Below are 24,433 nucleotides of genomic sequence, written 5' to 3' on the forward strand. Positions count from 1 at the left end.
GTTATTTTATTGATTAAATTCTGAATTATACAGAAAATTGTTTTTATTGTCAAACAACTGTCTTTCAGGAAAGAATACAAACTCTAGTAAATACATATTGATCAGTGAGTCAAAAAAGACCTGGTATGAAGCTCAGACCTTCTGCAGAGAGAAATACACCGACTTAGTCAGCGTGAGGAACCAAACTGAGAATGAAGAGATCTGGAGTCTGATTAAAAGATCAGTGAATGAAAGTGTTTGGATTGGTCTCTTTAATGACTCCTGGAAGTGGTCAGATCAGAGTAAATCCTCATTCAGATACTGGAGCTCTGACAAACCCAGTGATGATTTGAAATGTGCAGCAGTGAGTGGGTCTGAGCAACACTACTGGAGTGATGTGAGCTGCACAGAAGAACACCCATTCATCTGCCATGAGAGTGAGTTCCATCACACTAATTCACCTTCATTTCATTTTATAGTCATCTCAGTGTTTATATAGTCTGTCCCTGATATATAACATTTGAACATATTTCCAGATAAACTGATCCTGATAAAGATGAATCTGACCTGGAAAGAAGCTCTGAGATACTGCAGGAACCATCATCATGACCTGGTCTCAGTGGACTCTGAAGAGATGCAGCTCTGGGTGAAGGAAGTTGCTCGGAACGCCTCCACCGAACACGTGTGGCTCGGCCTGCGTCACACCTGCGCTCTGGGCTTCTGGTACTGGGTGACTGGAGAGATGATCTGCTACCAGGACTGGGCTCCGGGGAACAGGACAGGAACAGAAGACTGCAGCAATGAAGAGAGAACCGGAGCAGTGCAGTCTGGAGGAACGAAGCAGCAGTGGGTCAGTCTGCCTCAGAGCAACACACTCAACTTCATCTGCTCCACCTATGAAGGTTAGTCAGTGTGGTGGTGTTCTGTAGTTATTACACCAATACATTTACTCTACATATCATCTAACACATATAACACACTGTATACTTCAGCTAATCCACATCTATTTTAACGATCAGTTTAATCTCCATCTTCTTGTTTATGCAAATCTCTGATCCTATATGAATTTTCCAAGCGTAACTCTAATATTATATCTATAATAAAATAAGGGGTTTTAGCAGAATCGTGGTAAAAGGGTTTAGCTGTTTTGGTGTGTTTGATGTTTGTTTAATAATATTTTCAAGATAATCAGTGATCATTTTTGTGCATATTTACATGAATAAGACTAAAAATATATACAAGAAATCTATGCAATTTGATAAATACATTTATTTGAATAATTTTCTATTGTTAATCAGTAATAAAACTGTGTAGTAGATCAATAAGCAAAAGTTGTTTGTCTTTGATTTTTAAATACTGAATATGGAGTGTAATGAACTTTAAATTTATTTCTCAAATAAAATCACTAAAAAAAAATCTATCCATGGTTTTGTTTTGTAGTTCTTTTTTATATTGTTAATCAGCTGTAAATTGTGGAAAAATCCCTTGAAATGCAGTACACAGTTCTAAACCTGAGATTAGATTTAAGGAAATAAACGTCTTCAATTGTTTTTCTTTTGGACTCTTCAAATGCCATTGAAATCAGACGTCATAAACGGAGGGTGAAAAGTGTTCGTCTCAGTTCATTAAAAATCTCTAACGCTAAAATCTCCAGGTCTGCTCCTTTACCTTTAAGAAAACACTATTTATAAAAGAGCTGAATAAACAAAAATGTTTAATTTACACTTGCATTAAGCTGCAGTTCAAAAGTAAAAAAAAAAAAGTGAAAACAATAATCAGCCACAGTAACTATGGATACAGTCCAAACTACAACAAACACCAAAATCCTGAGTTATTCCCTTTAACCTGTCAAATCTTCCTGCAAACGAGTGCGAGTGGTCAATAAACATGTGGGAAGATCAGACGATGTGCAGCGTCGCTCCAATCAGCAGAAACAAAACACCTGACCAAAAACTCTTCTAAATACCCCCTTCATGTCTCCATCCACCTTCAGATTTTACACAAACACATATTTAAATAGTCTCCCGAACCATTCGGATGAATTCCTCATGTCCCGAAATGCAAACATGGTGAACTTCCTGTTGCTTGGTTTGGAAACACGCAGGTCAGAAATGATGACACAGGTGATCATGTACAGTATGTGGCTCTAGCACAATATAAAAATAAAAAAAACGTGTGCAGTGTCCTCATTAAAATCGTTCTGTATCATCAATCATCATCAATCAGCTTTCAAGTGACGAGTCGGAAAACGTTTCAGCTGACTTTATTCCCGACACGACACAAACCTTGTATTGTAGCGTTTCCCGAACTAAAGGCACATGCAAAGTGTTTGGTGTCGACCAGCTCATACGATGCTGCTGAAGGAAACAGGTAAAGGGATGGGAGGAGTTTAGAAACAAAGAGGACGAGGTGATATAAATGAGACGTCTGTCCGGTTCAGGAGCAGAAGGTGAGAAGAAGAAGAGCAGGAGGGCCCAAGACGCACCCTGGGAGGATTTACACCATCCATGAGAAGAGTCACAGGTACAGACTTGTTCACGTGTTTCAAATGTAATACGTTTTTTTTATATGAATAATTCTACAAATGAGTGTGTTATAACTCGGATGAGTAATAATGTGCAGGCTAGTGTTTATAACAGAGATGCATGATTTAGAATAAATCCAGAACATATGCAAAGTGTGTGTGTGTGTTCATTTTGTGCTGTATCTTTATCCCAGAATGAGTATAATTTCCCAAGTAATGTTGCTTTTTTGATGAATCCAAGCCGCTATCACATTTTGTTTTAGGGAGTTGTAGGCTGTGGCGGCCATGTTTGTAGTTGATGGTTGGGAAATGGAGTTGTGCTCTGACGTGACCATGTTTAGCAGGTTGTTGTTTTTATCACTGCATCATCCAGAGATCTAAACATTTGACCACATAAAGGCATGTTTGCGTTCGTCATGAGGAAGAGTTCAGTGTGCTGCGGGGAAGGAGAAGAGTTCATTCGGTTAGACTTTATATCCCAATATACAGTAACCTCGTTCTAATGCATTTATTCACCCCTTTTTAAGATCAGGTTTCTCTGAGACTCATTACTGCCTTGTCTAATGGTGCACCTTTATAACCTTTTATTACTTTAATGAATAAATCATTAATAAGCCAAAACTTTTGCTACTTTTTTTTTCATTTGTTTGTTGTTTGTTTGCAGGCATGAGTCAGAAAGGGGTTTTGCTTTTCCTGTTCTTCTCAGGTCAGTATTGTGTGCAGTACAGCTTGTGTGTGTTTGTGTTTATATTTCGTTTCTTCTCACAACTGATGTTTGTGTTTATATTTTGTAAATGTTTGTGAACTTGATACTTGTTTTAGTTTGATGTTTATGGCATTTGTTGATTTGTGTTTTAGCCTGTGGTTTTTAATTAATGATTATTATGTTTCTCACTGTAGTATGTGGTGTAACGGCGTACATTCCTCATCGCTATCACGTTGTGGATGATATTAAAACCTGGAGCGAAGCTCAGACTTACTGTCGACAAAAATACACTGATCTGGCAACCATCAGCAACATGGACGAGATGAAGAAGCTGAATATCACATTGAAGAAGGAAACTGCAAATCTAGCGTGGATCGGTCTAAAGAGCGAGAGCGTTGGGGAATGGAAGTGGTCTCTGGCAGACCAAACTTTCTACAGAGACGGAGACACTTACAGGAACTGGGATAGTGGAGAACCAAACAATGGTGCAGGGAATGATCACTGTACTGAGATGTATAATAAGGACAAGAATGATTTTTGGAATAATCGGGGCTGTGCGAAGCCTCAATATTTTGTGTGTTATAATGGTAAGATCTTTCAATAAATCAATAAAAAACATCATTTAGAATTAAAGGAAAAATTCATTTTAACTGGTTATTTTATTGAATGAATTCTAAATTATTCAGAAATTAGTCGTTATTGTCAATGAACTGTCTTTCAGGAAAGAATACAAACTCTAGTAAATACATATTGATCAGTGAGTCAAAGACCTGGTATGAAGCTCAGACCTTCTGCAGAGAGAAACACACCGATCTGGTCAGCGTGAGGAACCAAACTGAGAATGAAGAGATCAGGAGTCTGATTGAAAGTTCAGTTAATGAAAATGTTTGGATTGGTCTCTTTAATGACTCCTGGAAGTGGTCAGATCAGAGTAATTCCTCATTCAGATACTGGAGCTCTGACAAACCCAGAGATGATTTGAAATGTGCAGCAGTGAGTGGATCTGAGCAACACTACTGGAGTGATGTGAGCTGCACAGAAGAACTCCCATTCATCTGCCATGAGAGTGAGTTCCATCACACTAATTCACCTTCATTTCATTTTATAGTCATCTCAGTGTTTATATAGTCTGTCCCTGATATATAACATTTTACCATATTTCCAGATAAACTGATCCTGATAAAGAAGAATCTGACCTGGAAAGAAGCTCTGAGATACTGCAGGAACCATCATCATGACCTGGTCTCAGTGGACTCTGAAGAGATGCAGCTCTGGGTGAAGGAAGTTGCTCGGAACGCCTCCACCGAACACGTGTGGCTCGGCCTGCGTCACACCTGCGCTCTGGGCTTCTGGTACTGGGTGACTGGAGAGATGATCTGCTACCAGGACTGGGCTCCGGGGAACAGGACAGGAACAGAAGACTGCAGCAATGAAGAGAGAACCGGAGCAGTGCAGTCTGGAGGAACGAAGCAGCAGTGGGTCAGTCTGCCTCAGAGCAACACACTCAACTTCATCTGCTCCACCTATGAAGGTTAGTCAGTGTGGTGGTGTTCTGTAGTTATTACACCAATACATTTACTCTACATATCATCTAACACATATAACACACTGTATACTTCAGCTGATCCACATCTATTTTAACGATCAGTTTAATCTCCATCTTCTTGTTTATGCAAATCTCTGATCCTATATGAATTTTCCAAGCGTAACTCTAATATTATATCTATAATAAAATAAGTGGTTTTAGCAGAATCGTGGTAAAAGGGTAGAGTTGTATTGGTGTGTTTGATGTTTGTTTAATAATATTTTCAAGATAATCAGTGATCATTTTTGTGCATATTTACATGAATAAGACTGAAAATATATACAAGAAATCTATGCAATTTGATAAATACATTTATTTGAAAATGTTCTATTGTTAATCAGTAATAAAACTGTGTAGTAGATCAATAAGCAAAAGTTGTCTTTGATTTTTAAATACTGAATATGGAGTGTAATGAACTTTAAATGTATTTCTCAAATAAAATCACTAAAAAAAAATCGATCCAGGGTTTTGTTTTGTAGTTCTTTTTTATATTGTTAATCAGCTGTAAATTGTGGAAAAAATCCCTTGAAATGCAGTACACAGTTCTAAACCTGAGATTAGATTTAAGGAAATAAACGTCTTCAATTGTTTTTCTTTTGGACTCTTCAAATGCTATTGAAATCAGACGTCATAAACGGAGGGTGAAAAGTGTTCGTCTCAGTTCATTAAAAATCTCTAACGCTAAAATCTCCAGGTCTGCTTCTTTACCTTTAAAAAAACACTATTTATAAAAGAGCTGAATAAACAAAAATGTTTAATTTACACTTGCATTAAGCTGCAGTTCAAAAGTAAAATAATAATAATAATAATAATTATTATTATTATTATTATTATTATTATTACCAGCCACAGTAACTATGGATACAGTCCAAACTCCAACAAACACCAAAATCCTGAGTTATTCCCTGTAACCTGTCAAATCTTCCTGCAAACGAGTGCGAGTGGTCAATAAACATGTGGGAAGATCAGACGATGTGCAGCGTCGCTCCAATCAGCAGAAACAAAACACCTGACCAAAAACTCTTCTAAATACCCCCTTCATGTCTCCATCCACCTTCAGATTTTACACAAACGCATATTTAAATAGTTTCCCGAACCATTCGGATGAATTCCTCATGTCCCGAAATGCAAACATGGTGAACTTCCTGTTGCTTGGTTTGGAAACACGCAGGTCAGAAATGATGACACCGGTGATCATGTACAGTATGTGGCTCTAGGCATTATAAAAAAAAAAAAACATATGCAGTGTCATCATTAAAATCGTTCTGCATCATCAATCAGCTTTCAAGTGACGAGTCGGAAAACGTTTCGATGCTCAGTGGTCAGTTTTGGTTTAATTTTGGTTTTGTACGACGAGATGTAAAGGCGTGAGACCCCCATGGATCGCACTTGTTTGTACGTTTTATTGCCGCTGTTCGAATAAAATTCTATTGGATTTATTTTCATGCGAACATTAAGAAAATTTTTTGTGAGGCAACAAAGCACAAACTGACCCCAAGTTGCAGAGTTCAGTTCTTTGGCTCTTTTTGTGTGGATTTTATGCAAATGTGTGTTTTTAATAAAGAACCACGGCCCGTCCTGACGTTTACGCATGCAGCTGACTTTATTCCCGACAAGACGCAAACCTTGTATTGTAGCGTTTCCCGAACTAAAGGCACATGCAAAGTGTTTGGTGTCGACCAGCTCATACGATGCTGCTGAGGGAAACCGGTAAAGGGATGGGAGGAGTTTAGAAACAAAGAGGACGAGGGGATATAAATGAGACGTCTGTCCGGTTCAGGAGCAGAAGGTGAGAAGAAGAAAAGCAGGAGGGCCCAAGACGCACCCTGGGAGGATTTACACGATCCGTGAGAAGAGTCACAGGTACAGACTTGTTCACGTGTTTTAAATGTAATACGTTTTATTGATATGAATAATTCTACAAATGAGTGTGTTATAAGTCGGATGAGTAATAATGTGCAGGCTAGTGTTTATAACAGAGATGACACAGTGCTGTATTTTCTGCTGTTTCTTTATCCCAGAATGAGTATAATTTCCCAAGTAATGTTGCTTTTTTTAATGAGTCCAATCCAATATCATATTTGTTCTATTCTCTTGTTTACAATGACGCATTTGCTCAGAACTAAGTGTAATAAAATGGTGTAATACGAGGCGTCTTTCCAAATTCACTCACACAGAGGCCTTGCTGTAGTTATCAGAATATCCAGGGCTGGATAAAACTTAAAATGTGATAAAACATGTCAGGAACAGAAATAACAAACACAAAGCGCATTGCTGGGATGTTTGGGGTCTACTGAGAGAACGCTCTGTAGGGAAGGACAGATCGAATGGTTTTTGTTTATTGTGAGTGTGAGTAGTTTGGGGTTTAAGAGCAGTGACGTTTGGGAGTTGTAGGCTATGGCGGACATGTTTGTAGGCAAGTTTGTAGATGATGGTTGTGAAGTGGAGTTGGACTGTGACATGACAATGTCCAGCGGTAAAATTATTAATTTTATATCTTAATTTGTTTTTTTGTTTATTAATTAGTTGAGTGTTAAACATTTGATCAAAGCATCATCCTGAAATCGCAACATTTGGCAACATGACTGCGTGTGTGTTGGAGTGTTGGTGCCAAATGAAATGTTTCCAAATGAATTTCTTCAGTTATTGACACCGTGTTGTAAAGATAAATATAGACTTGTATTAAGGGAAAGCAGATGCAAGAGATTGTGCTCGTTGTGATAAAACAGTAAACGGAAGGTAGTGGTGTTTCACGAGGAAGAGGTCGATGTGCAGCAGGGAAGAGAGGAGGTCATCTGAATAGACGTTGTAGCACAATATCCTTTTTTTGGGATCATGTCCCTCTGGCTCATTACTGCCTCCTTCAATGGTGCACTTTTATAAACTTTATTACTCTTGTATAAAATAAAATGACAGATAGAAATGATTGAAAGCTTCATATTGTTTGTTCCCTGTAACCTGTCAAATCTTCCTGCAAACGAGTGCGAGTGGTCAATAAACATGTGGGAAGATCAGACAATGTGCAGCGTCGCTCCAATCAGCAGAAACAAAACACCTGACCAAAAACTCTTCTAAATTCCCCCTTCATGTCTCCATCCATCTTCAGATTTTACACAAACGCATATTTAAATAGTTTCCCGAACCATTCGGATGAATTCCTCATGTCCGGAAATGCAAACACGGTGAACTTCCTGTTGCTTGGTTTGGAAACACGCAGGTCAGAAATGATGACACAGGTGATCATGTACAGTATGTGGCTCTAGCACATTATTAAAAAAAAAACATATGCAGTGTCATCATTAAAATCGTTCTGCATCATCAATCAGCTTTCAAGTGACGAGTCGGAAAACGTTTCGATGCTCAGTGGTCAGTTTTGGTTTAATTTTGGTTTTGTAGGACGAGATGTAAAGGTGTGAGACCCCCATGGATCGCACTTGTTTGTACGTTTTATTGTCGCTGTTCGAATAAAATTCTATGGGATTTTCATGCGAACATTAAGAAAATTTTTGTGGGGCAACAAACCACAAACTGACCCCAAGTTGCAGCGTTCAGTTCTTTGCCTCTTTTTGTGTGGATTTTATGCAAATGTGCGGTTTTTAATAAAGAACCACGGCCCGTCCTGACGTTTACACGTCGCACGCATGCAGCTGACTTTATTCCCGACACGACACAAACCTTGTATTGTAGCATTTCCCGAACTAAAGGCACATGCAAAGTGTTTGGTGTCGACCAGCTCATACGATGCTGCTGAGGGAAACAGGTAAAGAGATGGGAGGAGTTTAGAAACAAAGAGGACGAGGGGATATAAATGAGACGTCTGTCCGGTTCAGGAGCAGAAGGTGAGAAGAAGAAAAGCAGGAGGGCCCAAGACGCACCCTGGGAGGATTTACACGATCCGTGAGAAGAGTCACAGGTACAGACTTGTTCACGTGTTTCAAATGTAATACGTTTTATTGATATGAATAATTCTACAAATGAGTGTGTTATACCTCGGATGAGTAATAATGTGCAGGCTAGTGTTTATAACAGAGATGACACAGTGCTGTATTTTCTGCTGTTTCTTTATCCCAGAACGAGTATAATTTCCCAAGTAATGTTACTTTTTTTAATGAGTCCAATCCAATATCATATTTGTTCTATTCTCTTGTTTACAATGATGCATTTGCTCAGAACTAAGTGTAATAAAACGGTGTAATACGAGGCGTCTTTCCAAATTCACTCACACAGAGGCCTTGCTGTAGTTATCAGAATATCCAGGGCTGGATAAAACTTAAAATGTGATAAAACATGTCAGGAACAGAAATAGCAAACACAAAGCGCATTGCTGGGAGGTTTGGGGTCTACTGAGAGAACGCTCTGTAGGGAAGGACAGATCGAATGGCTTTTGTTTATTGTGAGTGTGAGTAGTTTGGGGTTTAAGAGCAGTGACGTTTGGGAGTTGTAGGCTCTGGCCGACATGTTTGTAGGCAAGTTTGTAGTTGATGGTTGTGAAATTGAGTTGGACTGTGACATGACAATGTCCAGCGGTGAAATTATTAATTATTAATTTTATTTAATTACAAATCTCTTAATTTGTTTTTTTGTTTATTAATTAGTTGAGTGTTAAACAATTAATTGATCAATGCATCATCCTGAAATCGGAACATTTGGCAACATGACTGCGTGTGTGTTGGAGTGTTGGTGCCAAATGAAATGTTTCCAAATGAATCTCTTCTGTTTTTGACACCGTATTGTAAAGATAAATATAGACTTGGATAGTCCCTCTGGCTCATTACTGCCTCCTTCAATGGTGCACTTTTATAAACTTTATTACTCTTCTATAAAATAAAATGACAGATAGAAATGATTGAAAGCTTCATATTGTTTGTTTGCAGGCATGTGTCAGAAATAGGTTTTGGTTTTCCTGTTCTTCTCAGGTCAGTATTGTGTGCAGTACAGCTTGTGTGTGTTTGTGTTTATTGGAGAATCACTACTGACCTACACAATCTTGACCTACATGCACGTTTATGTGGTTTATGGTTGTGTGATTGTTCTTATGTGATACAGCTCTTATAATGTTTTATTTAAATTATGTTTCTCACTGTAGTATGTGTTGTAACAGCGTTCATCCCTCATCGCTATCACTTTGTGAACGAGAAAAAAAACTGGAGCGAAGCTCAGACTTACTGCCGAGGCAAATACACTGATCTGGCAACCATCAGCAACATGGATGAGATGAAGAAGCTGAATATCACACTGAAGAAGGAACCTGCAATGCTAGCGTGGATCGGTCTAAAGAATGAGAGCGTTGGGGAATGGAAGTGGTCTCTGGCAGACCAAACTTTCTACAGAGGTGAAGACACTTACAGGAACTGGAGTAGTGGAGAACCAAACAATGCTGGAGGAAATGAACACTGTGTTGTGATGTCAAGATGCATTGGTTCCTGGTTAGATGAAAAATGTGATGAAAAATTCTGTTTTGTGTGTTATGATGGTAAGAATTTGCTAACAAATTTTAAGAAAAAGAAAATGTAAAAAAAAATGTTAAAAATGTGTACTTTTGTGTTTTGATGTATTTTTTGACTGATGATATTTTAATGGCAGAAACATGAATTGCCCATTAATAAATTATTCATGTAAAACAACTGCCTTTCAGAAAAACAAAGTTATAACACAATAGTGAAAATTAATTAGAAAAAAAATATACTTTGATTTCCATTCATTTTTAACTGGTTATTTTATTGACTGTATTTAACATTATCCAGAAATTTGTTTTTATTGTCAATCAACTGTCTTTCAGGAAAGAATACAAACTCTAGTAAATACATATTGATCAGTGAGTCAAAAAAGACCTGGTATGAAGCTCAGACCTTCTGCAGAGAAAAATACACCGATCTGGTCAGCGTGAGAAACCCTTTGGAGAATGAAGAGATCAGGACAGTTAGTAAAAAGAATCCCAGCACCTGTACACAAAACTCAAATAATATTGATTATGTTTGGATTGGTCTCTTTAATGACTCCTGGAAGTGGTCAGATCAGAGTAAATCCTCATTCAGATACTGGAGCTCTGACAAACCCAGAGATGATTTGAAATGTGCAGCAGTGAGTGGGTCTGAGCAACACTACTGGACTAATGTGAGCTGCACAGAAGAACACCCATTCACCTTCATTTCATTTTTTAGTCATCTCAGTGTTTATATAGTCTGTCCCTGATAAATAACATTTTAACATATTTCCAGATAAACTGATCCTGATGAACAAAAGTCTGACCTGGAAAGAAGCTCTGAGATACTGCAGGAATCATCATCATGACCTGGTCTCGGTGGACTCTGAAGAGATGCAGCTCTGGGTGAAGGAAGTTGCTCGGAACGCCTCCACCGAACACGTGTGGCTCGGCCTGCGTCACACCTGCGCTCTGGGCTTCTGGTACTGGGTGACTGGAGAGATGATCTGCTACCAGGACTGGGCTCCGGGGAACGGGACAGGAACAGAAGACTGCAGCAATGAAGAGAGAACCGGAGCAGTGCAGTCTGGAGGAACGAAGCAGCAGTGGGTCAGTCTGCCTCAGAGCAACACACTCAACTTCATCTGCTCCACCTATGAAGGTTAGTCAGTGTGGTGGTGTTCTGTAGTTATTACACCAATACATTTACTCTACATTTCATCTATATATATATATATATATATATATATATATATATATATATATATATATATATATATAACACACTGTTGAACTTATTGAAGAACATCCATGGAACTCCACAGTAGCTAATACACATTTTGTTTTTTTCCCATTATGATTTTATTATAATTAATAATCAAGAACTTTAAGCATAATGTTACTCTTACAGGTTAAACCCATTATGATGTTATCTGTAATAATATAAATTTTTTTTTTTTATGGGAATCAGGGTAAAAATATTTACTTGTATCTGTGTGTTTGGTGATTATTTGTTTATATATTTACACATATATATTGCAAGATTTTCAATGTGTAAGCAGTTTCTTAGTATTTCAGCTGAAATTATTATCTATGAGCATAAATACAGGAGGTTTATAACAACCAAATACATTCAAGGAATATTAGCAATTTTATTTAATACATGTTTTGGATGATTTGTTTTTCATAATATATTAATTATCAGGGGTTGTTCTTTTTTAAAGCTGCCAGATTATTTTTTTTATTATTATTATGATTATTGACTAATAATAGTAATAGTTATTGTTACTAATTTCTGGAATAAAATGAATTCATTTCTCCCAAACAAATAAAAGTTTTCTGTTCATGGTTTTATTGTTTGGTTTTAGATTTTCTATTATTTAGAAATACCTGTGTAACTGTATGTATACTGTACATATGCTTTATTAGGGTTGGAGGTTATGGAAATAATAATAGCATCATTGTAAAATTTTGATGAATAAAGTTTAGCAAGTAAAAGTAATTCGTAATCCCTAAATTGAGAAAACCGATCAAACATTTTTAAGTTCCAGAAGCATCCAGATACACAGTGAAAGCTCCTATTTACTACCTGGATCCCCATCAGCACAGTTTAAAACCCCAATCCAGTCTCTGAGCTACACTTCAAAGCTTAAAAAAAAAATCCTAATCCCAAATCACTTAAACAGAAACCAGTCCAAAATTTTCCACATACCATAAATCCCTAATTTTTAATAACTACAATTCATAACTGTTGCCTTCTAAGTTCTGAGGAGCCTAATGACAACCAGATGATATGCACCCGAGACCTTGTGTTCAAATGAAACACCTTTTTTTTTTTTTAAGCACGTTTGAAACGCAGCAGGAGCCTGATTACATCTGACACCGCAAAGTGGGTAAGTCTGTGGGACGGAATGAAATCTTCACAGCTGTTCAGTCACGCTGCCACAGAGAGACGATGATGGCTAAATTAAAAACCAGTGACAGTCCAGAACCGATATAATAGTATAGTTAGCATGGAATTGTCTGAAATTGGATAGTATTGACTAATTAATAAATAAAATCAATTAGCACCGTCCTAGCTAGCATTTGACTTGAGCTAAATCGCTGGCTTTCCTCAATATGTTATGTATATGTCAAAGCTAAAAAAAAATTAACTTGGACAATGGTTCCATCAATTTTATATAATACAGAATTAATTCTTTCTTTTCCCTGCTGCTTTGTGCTTGAGTTAAGGTTAAACATGACATTGTGAGTCCAAAGAAACCGAGACTGCACTCAAGCTTGAATGCCTCAGGTGCTTCGTAACTTACGTTGGGATGCGAGAGGATATCCCAAGTGCTTTCCTTCCTCTCAATTTTATGGAACTCTCAGCCACATTACAAACCTCAGAGCATGACCTGGCTCATCCGTGCACTATTAAGGCCTCCGTGACCAAGTGTCCTTCAAGCGAACGAGACTCTGTGACTGAGACTAAAGCCACTTCTCGGCTCTCGGGTGAAATTGTGTTTTCGGCTCGTTTGAGCGCGTTGCCTCGGGCGAGTGTTTGCCTCGGCGTAATTTATGAGCCTCTTCACGTTGTTTCCCGCCGTGGATTTTTAATATGGTTCAATGTCGGAGAGTTTTAAACTAATAAATCAGAAAGGAGAGGAACCATGCTTTGAACAGCTGGAGTTTTTTTTATTTACTTTTTAAACAAAATTCTATGTTTGCACATTAATATATCGGAATAATTTTTAGTGCCTACTGCAAAATGAGTATTATTTCCCCACTGGGGTCTACTGGATATTGATGTGGGCTTTAGATTGCAATGTCATTTGAATGGAAACCTTCAGATGTACGTTAAATGCAACCTGTGCAACCTCCCTAAACGTTTGCTATTGGGAACAACTTGCTATACATTCATTTATTTAAAACAAGTGGAAAAGGCTGCGAAGCGCATCTCGGATTACCCCGCTCCTCCCGGTACTGCTATCTGTGTTCTCGCATTGTGGATTGTCTATTGTCTGCCTTTTCTCTGCCTCTGTAAATAAACCTCTGTTTGCTGTTTCGTCGGCTTCCCTTCCACGCATAACAGAATAACGGACCCCCGAAAGGGAATATAAGGACAAAAAGAGAAAAAAAAAAAAAAGAAAAAAAAAAGGACACGATCGGATTACCGCCGTGGTCCCGGCGTGATTTGCACTTTGGCAAAAGGATTCAATTTGCCGCAATGAAGCAGCCGCCAAGCTCCGCCTCTGGGAAAACCCAGAAATCCGCAGCGCCATGCCCCTATGTCGACGTCATGGATTTCTCGACTCGCTTCTCCAGCAACAGAGCTGAATGGGGTGGATTTTTGCGGAGCGTGGAGCGGTAAGTGGAGTCAAATCCGTCCAGCTTTCCGACGGATCGCAAGGATCGCATTTCACATTTCTCTACTGACGGGGGAAACCCTCATTCTCACCAGAGAGTTGTGGAACGCGACTGGAGGGGAGTTCGGCTCATGCGCCCGGTTCCTCCAGCTTCTTACCAGGGAACTCGGGATGATTACGGCTGATCTCCATCTCCTCTCCCCCACTTCCGAGAGCGCCGTTCTGCACCAGAGTTTCCAGGAGATCTCTGCCCTGCTTCAGGCCCTCCAGGAAAGCTCCACTCCGCCTCAGGTTCTCCAAGGGATCTCCACTGTGCTCCAGGCCATCCAGGATGGCGTCGTCCCACTACAGGACCTCCAGGAGCTCTCCTCCCTGCTCCAGAACCTCCGGGATGGCTCCGCCCGCTCCATGGCCTCAAGGAGATCTCCGCCCCGCTCCAGGACCTCAAGAAGAGCTCAGCTCCGCTCCAGGTCCTCCAGGAGAGCTCAGCTTCACACCAGGTCCTCCAGGAGAGCTCAGCTCCGCTCCCCGAAAGCTCCTCTCAGTTCCAGAGCGGCCCCAAGAGCTCTGTTCCACTCCAGAGAGTCCCCGAGAGCTAAAGGGAAGACGAACCGCTGCCCCCGGGCTCCACTAAAGGCGACGGCTCGCCCCACAGTCCCTCAGAAGGCAAAGTCACACCTCCGAGTCCCTCTCTGGGTGATGCCACGTCTCAGAGCTCCTCTCCAGGCAAAGTCAGGTCACAGAGCTCCACTCCGGGCGACGTCTCACTCCCGAGCTCCTCCCACGGTGACGTCTCGCTCCCGAGCTCCTCCCACGGTGATGTCACGCTCCCGAGCTCCTCCCACAGTGACGTCTCGCACCCAAGCTTCTCCCACGGCGAGGTCTTGCTCCCGAGCTCCTCCCTCGTCTATCCATTCCAGGTCACCGGGGTGGTCGCCGCGCCAGTTCGGGTTTTCATGGTGGAAAGGGCTCCGTTCTGAGCCTTCGTGGGGGAGGTCGATCCGTTCCTGGTTTCCGTGGTAGCCGTCTCTCAGCTCCGGACCACCGCCGGAGGGCGTCTCTCTGCCTCTGCTCTCCTCCGTGGATGGCACTCGTCCACGCTTTCCCAAGTGCTCTGATGGATAATCTATTGTCTGCCTTTTGTTTGCCGCTGAAATAAACCTCTGTTTGCTGTTACGTCGGCTTCCGCCTCCCTTCCACGCATAACAGCTACATTGTTAGCGTTATTGTGTTGCGTGATCTTGTGCTAATGTAAGTTTCATGCAGCACCACGACATGGATGTTATTCCCTTAATTTAGGCATTTTCTTTTTGTAATCATCGTCCTTATCGATCCCAAGACTGAACTCTAGGAGAAATTGATTTCAAATGCACTTTTAATAGTGCATGAAAAAGACTATTCTACTGTTTTATAATTCTTTTCTAAGAGAGTCAGAGATTCATGTAAGACCTGAGACAGAGCTTGACTTGGGTTTTTTCTGGGGGGGGAGAAAAGAAAAAAAAAAGTCTCCTGGGCATTTGCATTTCCTCTGAACAAAAATCCTTCTGAAGCCTGAGAAGAAAGTAAATGTGATTGACAATCTTTCTCATCCTTGCTCAATCATACAAAGGTATTGATTCGGTTGCTCAGGCCTCAGCAAAGGGAATTAAATACAGTAACTCATCAAAGTTGACTGTGACTATGTGAAAACTCTCAATCCCCGCTCGGAAAGTCCTTCCTTCAGCCTAGAGGTCATCAGACTTGCATTTTTAATCCACCATTAACATAAAGCCATAAATCATTTCTGAAAAGAAGCCAACTTGGAATTACGATGACCTTAGAAACATGGTGACCTACACGGACTGAGCTAAAAGAAACATGACGGCAAGGCATGGGTGAAGATGGTAGGGGAAAAGAAAAGGTTCGCAACCCTGCCCTGTCTGACACAGCAGTTCCTGAATAGATGTGAGCTTTACAATCATCTCTAAGACAAAAAATAGAACAGGGAGGCACTCTGTCAATTTTTTTACTTTTTTCTGCAAAGAAATTAAATTTGTAAATGAGAGAGCTTAAATAGCAGAACTGATATCGGGTATGATGTTCCGAAAGAACAAAGAATTGAAAAGTCGAAACAGTGTTTAATTAAAGAAGCTTGTTGCCGTTTTTATTGTACCTCATTCAGTAGCTATTTTGTTTTGTTTTTTCAACTGGTTTGCTTCTTCATCTATTTAATACATTTTTCTATTTCAATTTGACAAAGACAAGCCCCGTAAATGGCACGTTTTGATGACGCGATTGCTGGCAAGATGTTTAGAAGTTGATGAGTGGAAGGCGTCTCCGGCGTGCCTGCAAGGTAAAACAAGAAATCGTTTACAACCAAGGGAAGTTATGCTTATTGCATTATTATTTACATTATTATTTTCTTACAGATGACGAGCCGCATGCATTTTTGTTGATTATGACTTGAGAGAATGGACGTTTCACAACATTAAGTATAACTAAAAATGGATATAAAACTATGGCATTAAAATAAAAATAAAAACCTTTAATCCTTGACAAATTGCTGCCATGAAAGAGGAATAAATTACTTTGATATGAGCTGCCTTAAAAATAACATTGCTATGATAGTGTGTTGTGAGAGGGACAGACAGACAGACAGATGTCCGTTCTAATTCTTTCATGTCCCACCATCCAGTGCACAGTTATTAAATCAATTGATCCTTACAGTCTCCCCTGTCAAAAAGTTAAAGCCAAATTTGCTGTGTAGGCCTGGTGCTGTGAGCTGTTTGTGAAATATTAATAGACATCGCATTTGGTTTGCTGGAATAATTGCTGCTCATTTAGATGAAGCGTTTGATCGGGAGCGTTGAGAGGAAATTGATTGCTGGGAAATAAGCAGCGAGAAGCATGCAGGCGCCTGCCAGAGACGGAGCGCTTCTTAAAGCGATGTTGTCACCAGTTCGGTAATTGAGGTTACCGCTTGACCCCCACCGGGTGTCGTCCAAATAGCGGACTTCCTCGGCGTGGGTTCTGTCGGGCTGCTTAACATGTGACGACGATTAACTTTCGGGTGATGTAATGATCGGGCTGCCATTTCCTCGAACCGCTGTTGGACATATCCAGCCTGTCGGTTTTTGTGGTTAGGAAGTCATGATTCCGCTCAGCGAATTTCAACGGAGGAATTATTTAGCGATTAAAAGGATATTCTGCTCGCTTATGCATGAAAAAGGTATCTTAGAACAGAGTCGGTTGACTTTGAATTGTCCTTTCTACCTGTGAAATATTAAAACCATCTCCAATATTCTGAATAATAACCACCTCAGCTGAAATGTCGTTAAAGAAGTGAGTCAAAGACTAAAAAAGTACTAAGGGGCATGGGGGGAAGTTCATGTCTTCAAATTGAAGAACATAGCGGTTGGACATGCTGTTGGATGAGTAGGGAAGCAGGTGAAAACCTCATCTCCTTACCCAAGCACAACCCAGCCGAGATCCTTCCTCAGATAAGCCAGAGATTAGTAAGTGCAGTTGTGGACAGTAATGAAGTAAATGTAAGGTTTTTTTGCGTCTCTACTTTCTGAAAGTGTTTCCATTTCAGGAGATTTTTACTTGAACTTAACTACAATGTGAAATCTCTTTTTTTTTTTTCCCACTTTTGAATCTACATTTAGCAAAATCAGTCGTTCCTTTTTTACTTATGAGGATAAAAACGTAACTGGTGAAACACGCAGCGAGTCACCAATCAGGGTCGAACGCATGCTCTGTTTTACACGTGTTCTGATTGGCGCTTGGTGCATCTACTGATCACCAACATACAGTTCAGCATCAGTCCAACATCAAGCAGAACATTTAGAGAGGAATAAATTTATTTGGGTTTATGGTCATTGTAATAAAAATCAATCAGTGTTTGACTCTATCTTTCTATTAATAGATCAGTGTGCTGAGAGTCACATTCGAGTCTTTTCACGTAAACTGAGTTGATTAAAGAGTCTTGTGATAAAAATGATAATCGGAACATTATAGTTATAATAAATCAGTACTTTGGATACTTGAAGGAGAAAACGTTTGTACTTTTACTCAAGTCAAAGTTTAAAGGGACACTTTTACTGGAGTCACATTTTACCAAACGTATCTTTATTTTAATTCGACTACATGGTTTGTTTACTTCGTCCACCACTGGGCAATCGAAGCCAGATTCTGAGGCAAACCGTCACCCTGAAAGCGTCGCAGAATACAATGCCGGGGAGGGCATCAAATGTGAAAACAGCTTTCAGAATTGTATTTGGCGGTGTGGCTAAAAAGAACCTGCTCCTCAAGAACCCGCTGTTCATCCTCAGAACCTGGGGTTCTTACCAAAATGAAAAGTAATACAGACGAAGCAAAATACCGGTGCATCTTACAAAACTTTCCCTTTCAGCAGGATAGCGGCCCCGGAGCGCAATGCGGGAATCGTCTGAAACTAAATGATGACTGTCCCACAGAGGTTCTGCAGCTGTTCCTTACTATTTCGGCTAAATCTCTTTGATCGTGACGGCGTGTTCGTTAGTCGTTGGTTGTACAGAAATGCTGAAAGAATAAACGCAACATGTGTCGAGTAGGAGAATAAATCAATAGGCTGTGATCTTCTGTTTTCCAAATCTTGGCAGTAAAATTTTGTTTCTTTTTAACTTTAGTCTTTGAGACCTTTGAATCTCTGAAGTTACTGACACTGAGCCCTTGAGATCTGGACTCTGGATCATCGGAAGCCTGAAGTGAACTGTTTTATCATATTAATCTGAAGAATCTGTGCCCTTTCGACCCCTTCTCTTTTTTCTTTTTTTTTTTTGCATTAAACTTGCATCTGTGGTGAAATACAGCTGAGACCAGACCACTTCAAGATTGTTTGTTCATTAACAGGAAACTAATGGGTTTTTGCTGATGTTGTTGTTGTTGATGATGTCCTTAACTATTAATTAATAAGATTAAGATAGCTAATAATACATTTTTGTCTTCCTGTCAGTATGAATCCTGTGTGAAACCCTACTGCTAGATGGACTTTATTATAAACATTTAGCTGCAGTGGATCAGGGCAAAACCAATGCCCATCAGTGAACAGCTCATATCTTCAACAACGATGGATCTGTAATAAATCTACGTTTGGTGATAACTACGTCGATGGAGTCCCTTTTGAGTCTGGTTCTTCTGAAGGTTTCTTCCTTGCTACTGTTGCCATTGGCTAACAATGGTAACATTTCTATTTGTAATCTATTCAATTATTTCAAGCAGCTTTGGGACATTGGAAATTTCAATGTAACTTTCTATAGCACTTTTAACGTTCAATGAAAATATATTCATATTGTATTTATAATTACAGTGGAACCCGGTTATATCGATGTCCTAGGGGGTCGCCAAAAAGCATCGAGGTAACCGATGATCGAGATAAACGAAAATCAAAATGGCGGCAGTATATTAACGTGCTTGAAATTTCTTTATGTACATGATGTGCGTTAATAAATGAGAATGTGCATGCACGTGTTTTTGAAGGGGTTTTTAAACAACAGCGTTGCCGCGATTTGTTTGATGAAGGCATGCTATAAAAAGGTATATACGTTTGTTAACAACAAAAGGCATAAGTGCACCTACTAACAGCAGAGATTTACCAGTATACAATACAAACCACCGTCCATTCTCCATACAAACCTTTATTATATTCTCCAACATTATGAACACACAGATCGCTCAAAAAAAAAAACACAGCGGCTGCACAGTGCCGTCTCACATTTAGTCCACATGTGGAAAAAAAGAAAAATAAACAGTAACTAAGTTTCTGAAAACTTATGACCATCAGGCTGAAGTAATCCGCACAAACACACAAAGCAAAGTGTCCGAAAAAACTTACGTCCGCGATGCCGAGGGGGAGATAAGCCGAGAGAGAGAGAGAGAGAGAGAGAGAGAGAGAGAGTTTGTGAATGGAAAAATAGGGAAATTCCGACACGGCGCGAAGCCGAAAAAAACCCCCGGAAGATCCAAAACTGAACCCGAAACCAAAAATGAGGGACAGAAAAGTCTCAAACGTGAACGGCCGAAGGGGGCGTGGCAGGTGCTTTCTCGGCCGCTTTCTCTGAAGCTCCCGGCTTCAACTCCTTACCGAGAGCCGTGCTCCTTACCCTGCTCGCCCGCCGGTAAGGAGTTGAAGCCGAGCGCCCCGCTCCCCTTGCAGTTCATCGCATAACATTTAACAAAAAAATGCATATGTGCACTTACTAACAGCAGAGATTCACCAGTATACAATACAAACACCTGTAGTATCTGTAAGGTTTGATTTTTCCGCCACTTTCGCGAGTTCTTCTGCGGCTGCACAGTGCCGATCGACATAACTGACGTTAAAATTTCTAATTTTTCCCCCCTTGTGCTCGAGATATTAGGGTTCCGCGACATAAAAAAAGTCGACATAACCGATAAAAAATGCTAAGAAAAAGCGAGAATTTGGCGGTTCCACTTCAAAAACGTCGACTTAATAGGGTTGTCGAGATAACCGAGCTCGAGATAACCGGGTTCCACTGTATTTTAATTCAATTAAAAAAAAATCTAGAAATGCAATAACATATTTTAGAATGAATATTTTGTTTTAGCAAGGCATTAATATTATCAGGAAAACATTATTAAAGATAATTGTTTAAATGTTTCCTAGACGTTTTTTTTTTTTTTTTTTTTGGAGCGATTGTGGCAAATGATAGCGAGGAATTTTCCTCTGATTGAATGCTGTCATTATTAATATTCATGACCAAAAAGTCTTATTTAGGATTGCTCATTTGCATAAAAAAAGAGAAATGTTTGCAACAATATGAATATGAGAAATTCTAATTTTGCATGATGAATTTGATGTCTTTTTGTAGCATTTGAGTATCACACCTCTAAAACCTGCGTGCACGGTCAACTTCCTGCCAATCGACCAATCAGAGATGAGGATATGGGCATGGTTATGAAACCAGGAGGTGGGTCCTGTGCAAGGTGGTCTAAGGTAAGGTTGTGTAAGTGCATGTAGTGTGTTACATACATATACATACACATCATGCGGATTGTTCTCCGACGATCATCATGAACGAGTTGCCGAATGGTTCAGGAATATTATGAGGTTGAGCTCGTCGAAGGTGTTCCTGATTTCTTCTATTCCTGTCTCTATTCCTGTCTGTTATTTCTTCTATTCCTGTCTCTATTCCTGACTTTATTCATGTCTTAATTACAGTCTCTGTTACTGCTTCTATTCATGTCCCTATTCGTGTCTCTATTATTGCTTCTATTCCTGTCTCTTTTACAGTCTCTGGTATTTTTTTTCTATTCCTGTCTCTATTTCTGTCCCTATTCCTGTCTCTGTTACTGCATCTAGTCCTCTCCCTGTTCCTGTCTCTCTCTCTGTTTCTATTGCAAACTCTCTGAGACTGTGTTTATTCCTTTCCTTATTACAGCCTCTATTCCTAATTATATTCCAGTCTCTATTTCTGTCTCTATGTATCCCTACAGGAATAAAACAGCTTCATAGAGATGGTCAATAGAGACTGTACGAAGTACTATAGCAAAGCTTTTGTGTATATTTTGAATGTGATTAACATTGTGAAGAAATGCCAGTATTATTTATTATGCTGAATTAATATTCTGGTCTAAGGTTCCTGAGCACATAAACATCACTCATTCACTTTAATGTTTCTAAACGAGCCTGACAGGAAAGAGAAGCACGGCAGTGGCATATAATAAATGAAGACGCTTTTTTGGGGTCCAGTTGATCAGGGGCCTTGTGCCTCTACCCGCTGTAGATTTTATTCCCTGCCATGTTCTGATCTTCTGAGTCTTTCTCTTATTATTCCTTGTAAGCCAAAGTCTTCTTTTCTTTCGCCTCTTTGAGGCTTTTGGTTTGTTTAGATGTCCCAGGCGCTCATCTTATTCATATTTTATTTACATGCTCTCTCCATGTATTCTCGCCTCTTCTACGCTGCTGCTTTTGGGTCCTGTTCTGATCGGGTTCTGTGATATCGAGCCTATTCATTACCTTCTGTTTACTCGTGCTGTTCCATTAGTGACGGTCATGTCAGAGCGAGGTTACAGATGTTAAGGCAGGTGTGTGTGTGTGTGTGTGTGTGTGTGTGTGTGTGTGTGTGTGTTTGTGTGTATGTGGCTGTATAGTGTGTGTGAGTGTGTAAATGTAATAACTCACCTTGGATCTGCTGCGTGTGTGGTGTGTATATACCCATCGTTGCAAGTCATCACAGTGTATTGGTGAATAGTGCATAGGAGGTGTGTAATTGTAATAATTGACCTGTGATTTGCTGTGTGTGTGTGTGTGTGTGTGTGTGTGTGTGTGTGTGTGTGTGTGTGTGTGTGTGGTAACGGTGAAGGCCTCTCTCAAGCAAATGAAATGTATTGTTATTGTGGAAAACAGTAATTCCATCTAGAAGTGGTAGTCAACACACACACAAACACACACACACACACACACACACACACACACACACACACACACACACACACACACACACACACACACACACACACATAAACATAAACATAAACAGCTTGACCATCCACAGCATCTTCCTTTTTAATCCTCACAGCATCTTTCTCCACAGTCAATTACCTCCAATCTGGTCGAGCTTTGAATGTGTGTGTGTGTGTGTGTGTGTGTGTGTGTGTGTGTGTGTGTGTGTGTGTGTGTGTGTGTGTGTGCTGTGTCTCACTTGGTATTCCCTATTACACTACCAAACCTCCACATCCAACCAAACAGACAGGTTCCCGGGAGTTTCATCTTTCTTTGTCTCACACACACACACACACACACACACACACACACACACACACACACACACACTATACTGATTTATACTGACAAGTTGACATGCCTCTCTTCTACGTGTGACAGATTTTTTTAGTTTTTTGTGAATTTCGATCATCTTCAGCTCTGCTTGCTCCTCACTTCGCTCTATTATGGATGAAGTGTGTTGTATCACGTTTGAAAGTGTAAAGAGCTCTAACGGCAAAAATAGGAGCCCAATTGGCAAAAAACGGGAGCCTGAAAGGAGCCCGAACGCCACCTGTGAATGTTTTATAGGCACCAAAGATTTTCCAGTGTGCATTCAGTGCAGGTAGACTGTCTACTCAAATCCATATTGTCACTGCCCAGGGAACGCTTTGTATTCGGAGGAGTATTGAAGCTGATTTTCTTGGTGATCTGATGAGATGAATTAATTTGACACTCGTCTTGAACATGCACACACAATAAAAAAAATTAAAAAATCTGGGATAGATAAACACATTTACGCATTCTGGTGGTCTAAGGGCCTTGCTCAGGGGCCCAGGAGTGGTATGGCTTTGGATTTGAACTCTCAACCTGAACTCACATCCTTCATATTCAACGTCCAATGCTTTAACCACTAACCGTCTCCCCAAACGAAAAATGTACTCTGCAGCAAAACGATAATTTGTAATTTGTAATTAATAATAAAAAAAATACAGTAAAAGCAAGAAACAGTTTCGAGCTGAAGCTGGAAGAGTGGTGGGTTTTGGGGGTGTCTTTTAGGTTGCCAAGGAGGGAAAACTTTTAGGGGCGCCTATGAACCAAACCGTGAAACCTCAGAAACCCATAGAATTGCTGGAATATCATCCACATCACAACAAGACAAATAAAAAGCCATCGACGGTGCGTGTGTTCTTTCTGTCCTGACCCGCGGGTACCGGCGGCGGTTCATCGAGTAAACCGATCAGCGGCGTGTTTGCCTTGAGTGACAGCATCACCTGGGGAGCGAGGTGCAAGCGGGCTTAATTGGGTGGCCTGGTATTGATTGGGGGAAAAGCCATCCAGGACGGCTGCAAGTAAAACCTAATTAAGTGCTCCTGTCATTGTGTCCCATTAGCCTGGCAGAATAAAGAGGTGTGGGGGTGTTTAGCGACGGCGCTCTCGCATCCCGATGCCGTGTGCGCTCTCCTGATAAGCAGAGCTCCTCGTTTTAATGACGGTAAACAAAAGCTAGCTGACTTCACATGTTTTAATTAGAGGCAGGTTGAGCACAGAAGGCTGAATGAAGGCCCCGGCATTGCTTCCTCTTCATTACCACGCTTTTCTTTTCTTTTTTTTCTATTTTTTCCTTCCCTTTCCTCCCCCAGCCGTCACTATCGTGTCCGCACACCTTCTCTGATAAATAGCCTCGTTCAGGGTGTGTCATAAACACGCGCTTCATTATTTTCGGAGGAAAGTAGTTGTCATCCTTTACTCTTTTGAATCTCCGAGTTAATAAACTGCGAGGACTGTCTTCCGTCCTTTTATTCAAATCGTGCTTTCTCTCAGGCCCTCTCAACCCTCATCTCAGTCACTAGGAGGGTCCTGGAGGTTTGAACGCCGGCAATATCCATAAACAATTCGTTTGCT

General features: G+C 40.3%; 3 protein-coding genes across 24 annotated transcripts in view; all 3 read left to right on the top strand.

Moving 5' to 3' along the window:
• LOC124378520 (macrophage mannose receptor 1-like) overlaps positions 1–5,251 on the top strand; it is a 58,472-nt gene extending 53,221 nt beyond the window's left edge. For 4 of the 5 annotated variants that reach the window (XM_046838225.1, XM_046838228.1, XM_046838227.1 and 1 more), the window contains 3 exons: positions 3,404–3,796; positions 3,931–4,275; positions 4,375–5,251. In XM_046838225.1, coding sequence (XP_046694181.1) covers positions 3,404–3,796; positions 3,931–4,275; positions 4,375–4,745 — 1,109 coding nt within the window. In that variant the 3' untranslated portion in view covers positions 4,746–5,251. Of the gene's footprint in view, positions 1–68; positions 417–515; positions 1,376–3,403; positions 3,797–3,930; positions 4,276–4,374 lie in introns of those variants that run through there. The other variant, XM_046838229.1, reaches the window with a different exon arrangement.
• A 1,397-nt stretch (positions 5,252–6,648) lies between these two features.
• LOC124378525 (snaclec coagulation factor IX/factor X-binding protein subunit B-like) lies at positions 6,649–11,427 on the top strand. The gene is made up of 3 exons (XM_046838233.1): positions 6,649–6,657; positions 9,881–10,267; positions 11,013–11,427. Exons 2-3 carry the CDS (start codon positions 10,000–10,002, stop codon positions 11,381–11,383), a joined length of 639 nt encoding a protein of 212 aa, XP_046694189.1. The 5' UTR covers positions 6,649–6,657; positions 9,881–9,999; the 3' UTR covers positions 11,384–11,427.
• A 2,253-nt stretch (positions 11,428–13,680) lies between these two features.
• LOC124378499 (serine/arginine repetitive matrix protein 2-like) overlaps positions 13,681–24,433 on the top strand; it is a 50,724-nt gene continuing 39,971 nt past the window's right edge. For 17 of the 18 annotated variants that reach the window (XM_046838186.1, XM_046838173.1, XM_046838177.1 and 14 more), the window contains exons 1-4: positions 13,681–16,008; positions 16,304–16,396; positions 18,714–19,264; positions 20,916–21,040. In XM_046838186.1, coding sequence (XP_046694142.1) covers positions 13,987–15,087 — 1,101 coding nt within the window. In that variant the 5' untranslated portion in view covers positions 13,681–13,986 and the 3' untranslated portion in view covers positions 15,088–16,008; positions 16,304–16,396; positions 18,714–19,264; positions 20,916–21,040. The remainder of the gene's footprint in view (positions 16,009–16,303; positions 16,397–18,713; positions 19,265–20,915; positions 21,041–24,433) is intronic. The other variant, XM_046838175.1, reaches the window with a different exon arrangement.

The sequence above is a fragment of the Silurus meridionalis genome, chromosome 24 (assembly GCF_014805685.1).
Source record: "Silurus meridionalis isolate SWU-2019-XX chromosome 24, ASM1480568v1, whole genome shotgun sequence".
Classification (NCBI taxonomy): Eukaryota; Metazoa; Chordata; class Actinopteri; order Siluriformes; family Siluridae; genus Silurus; species Silurus meridionalis.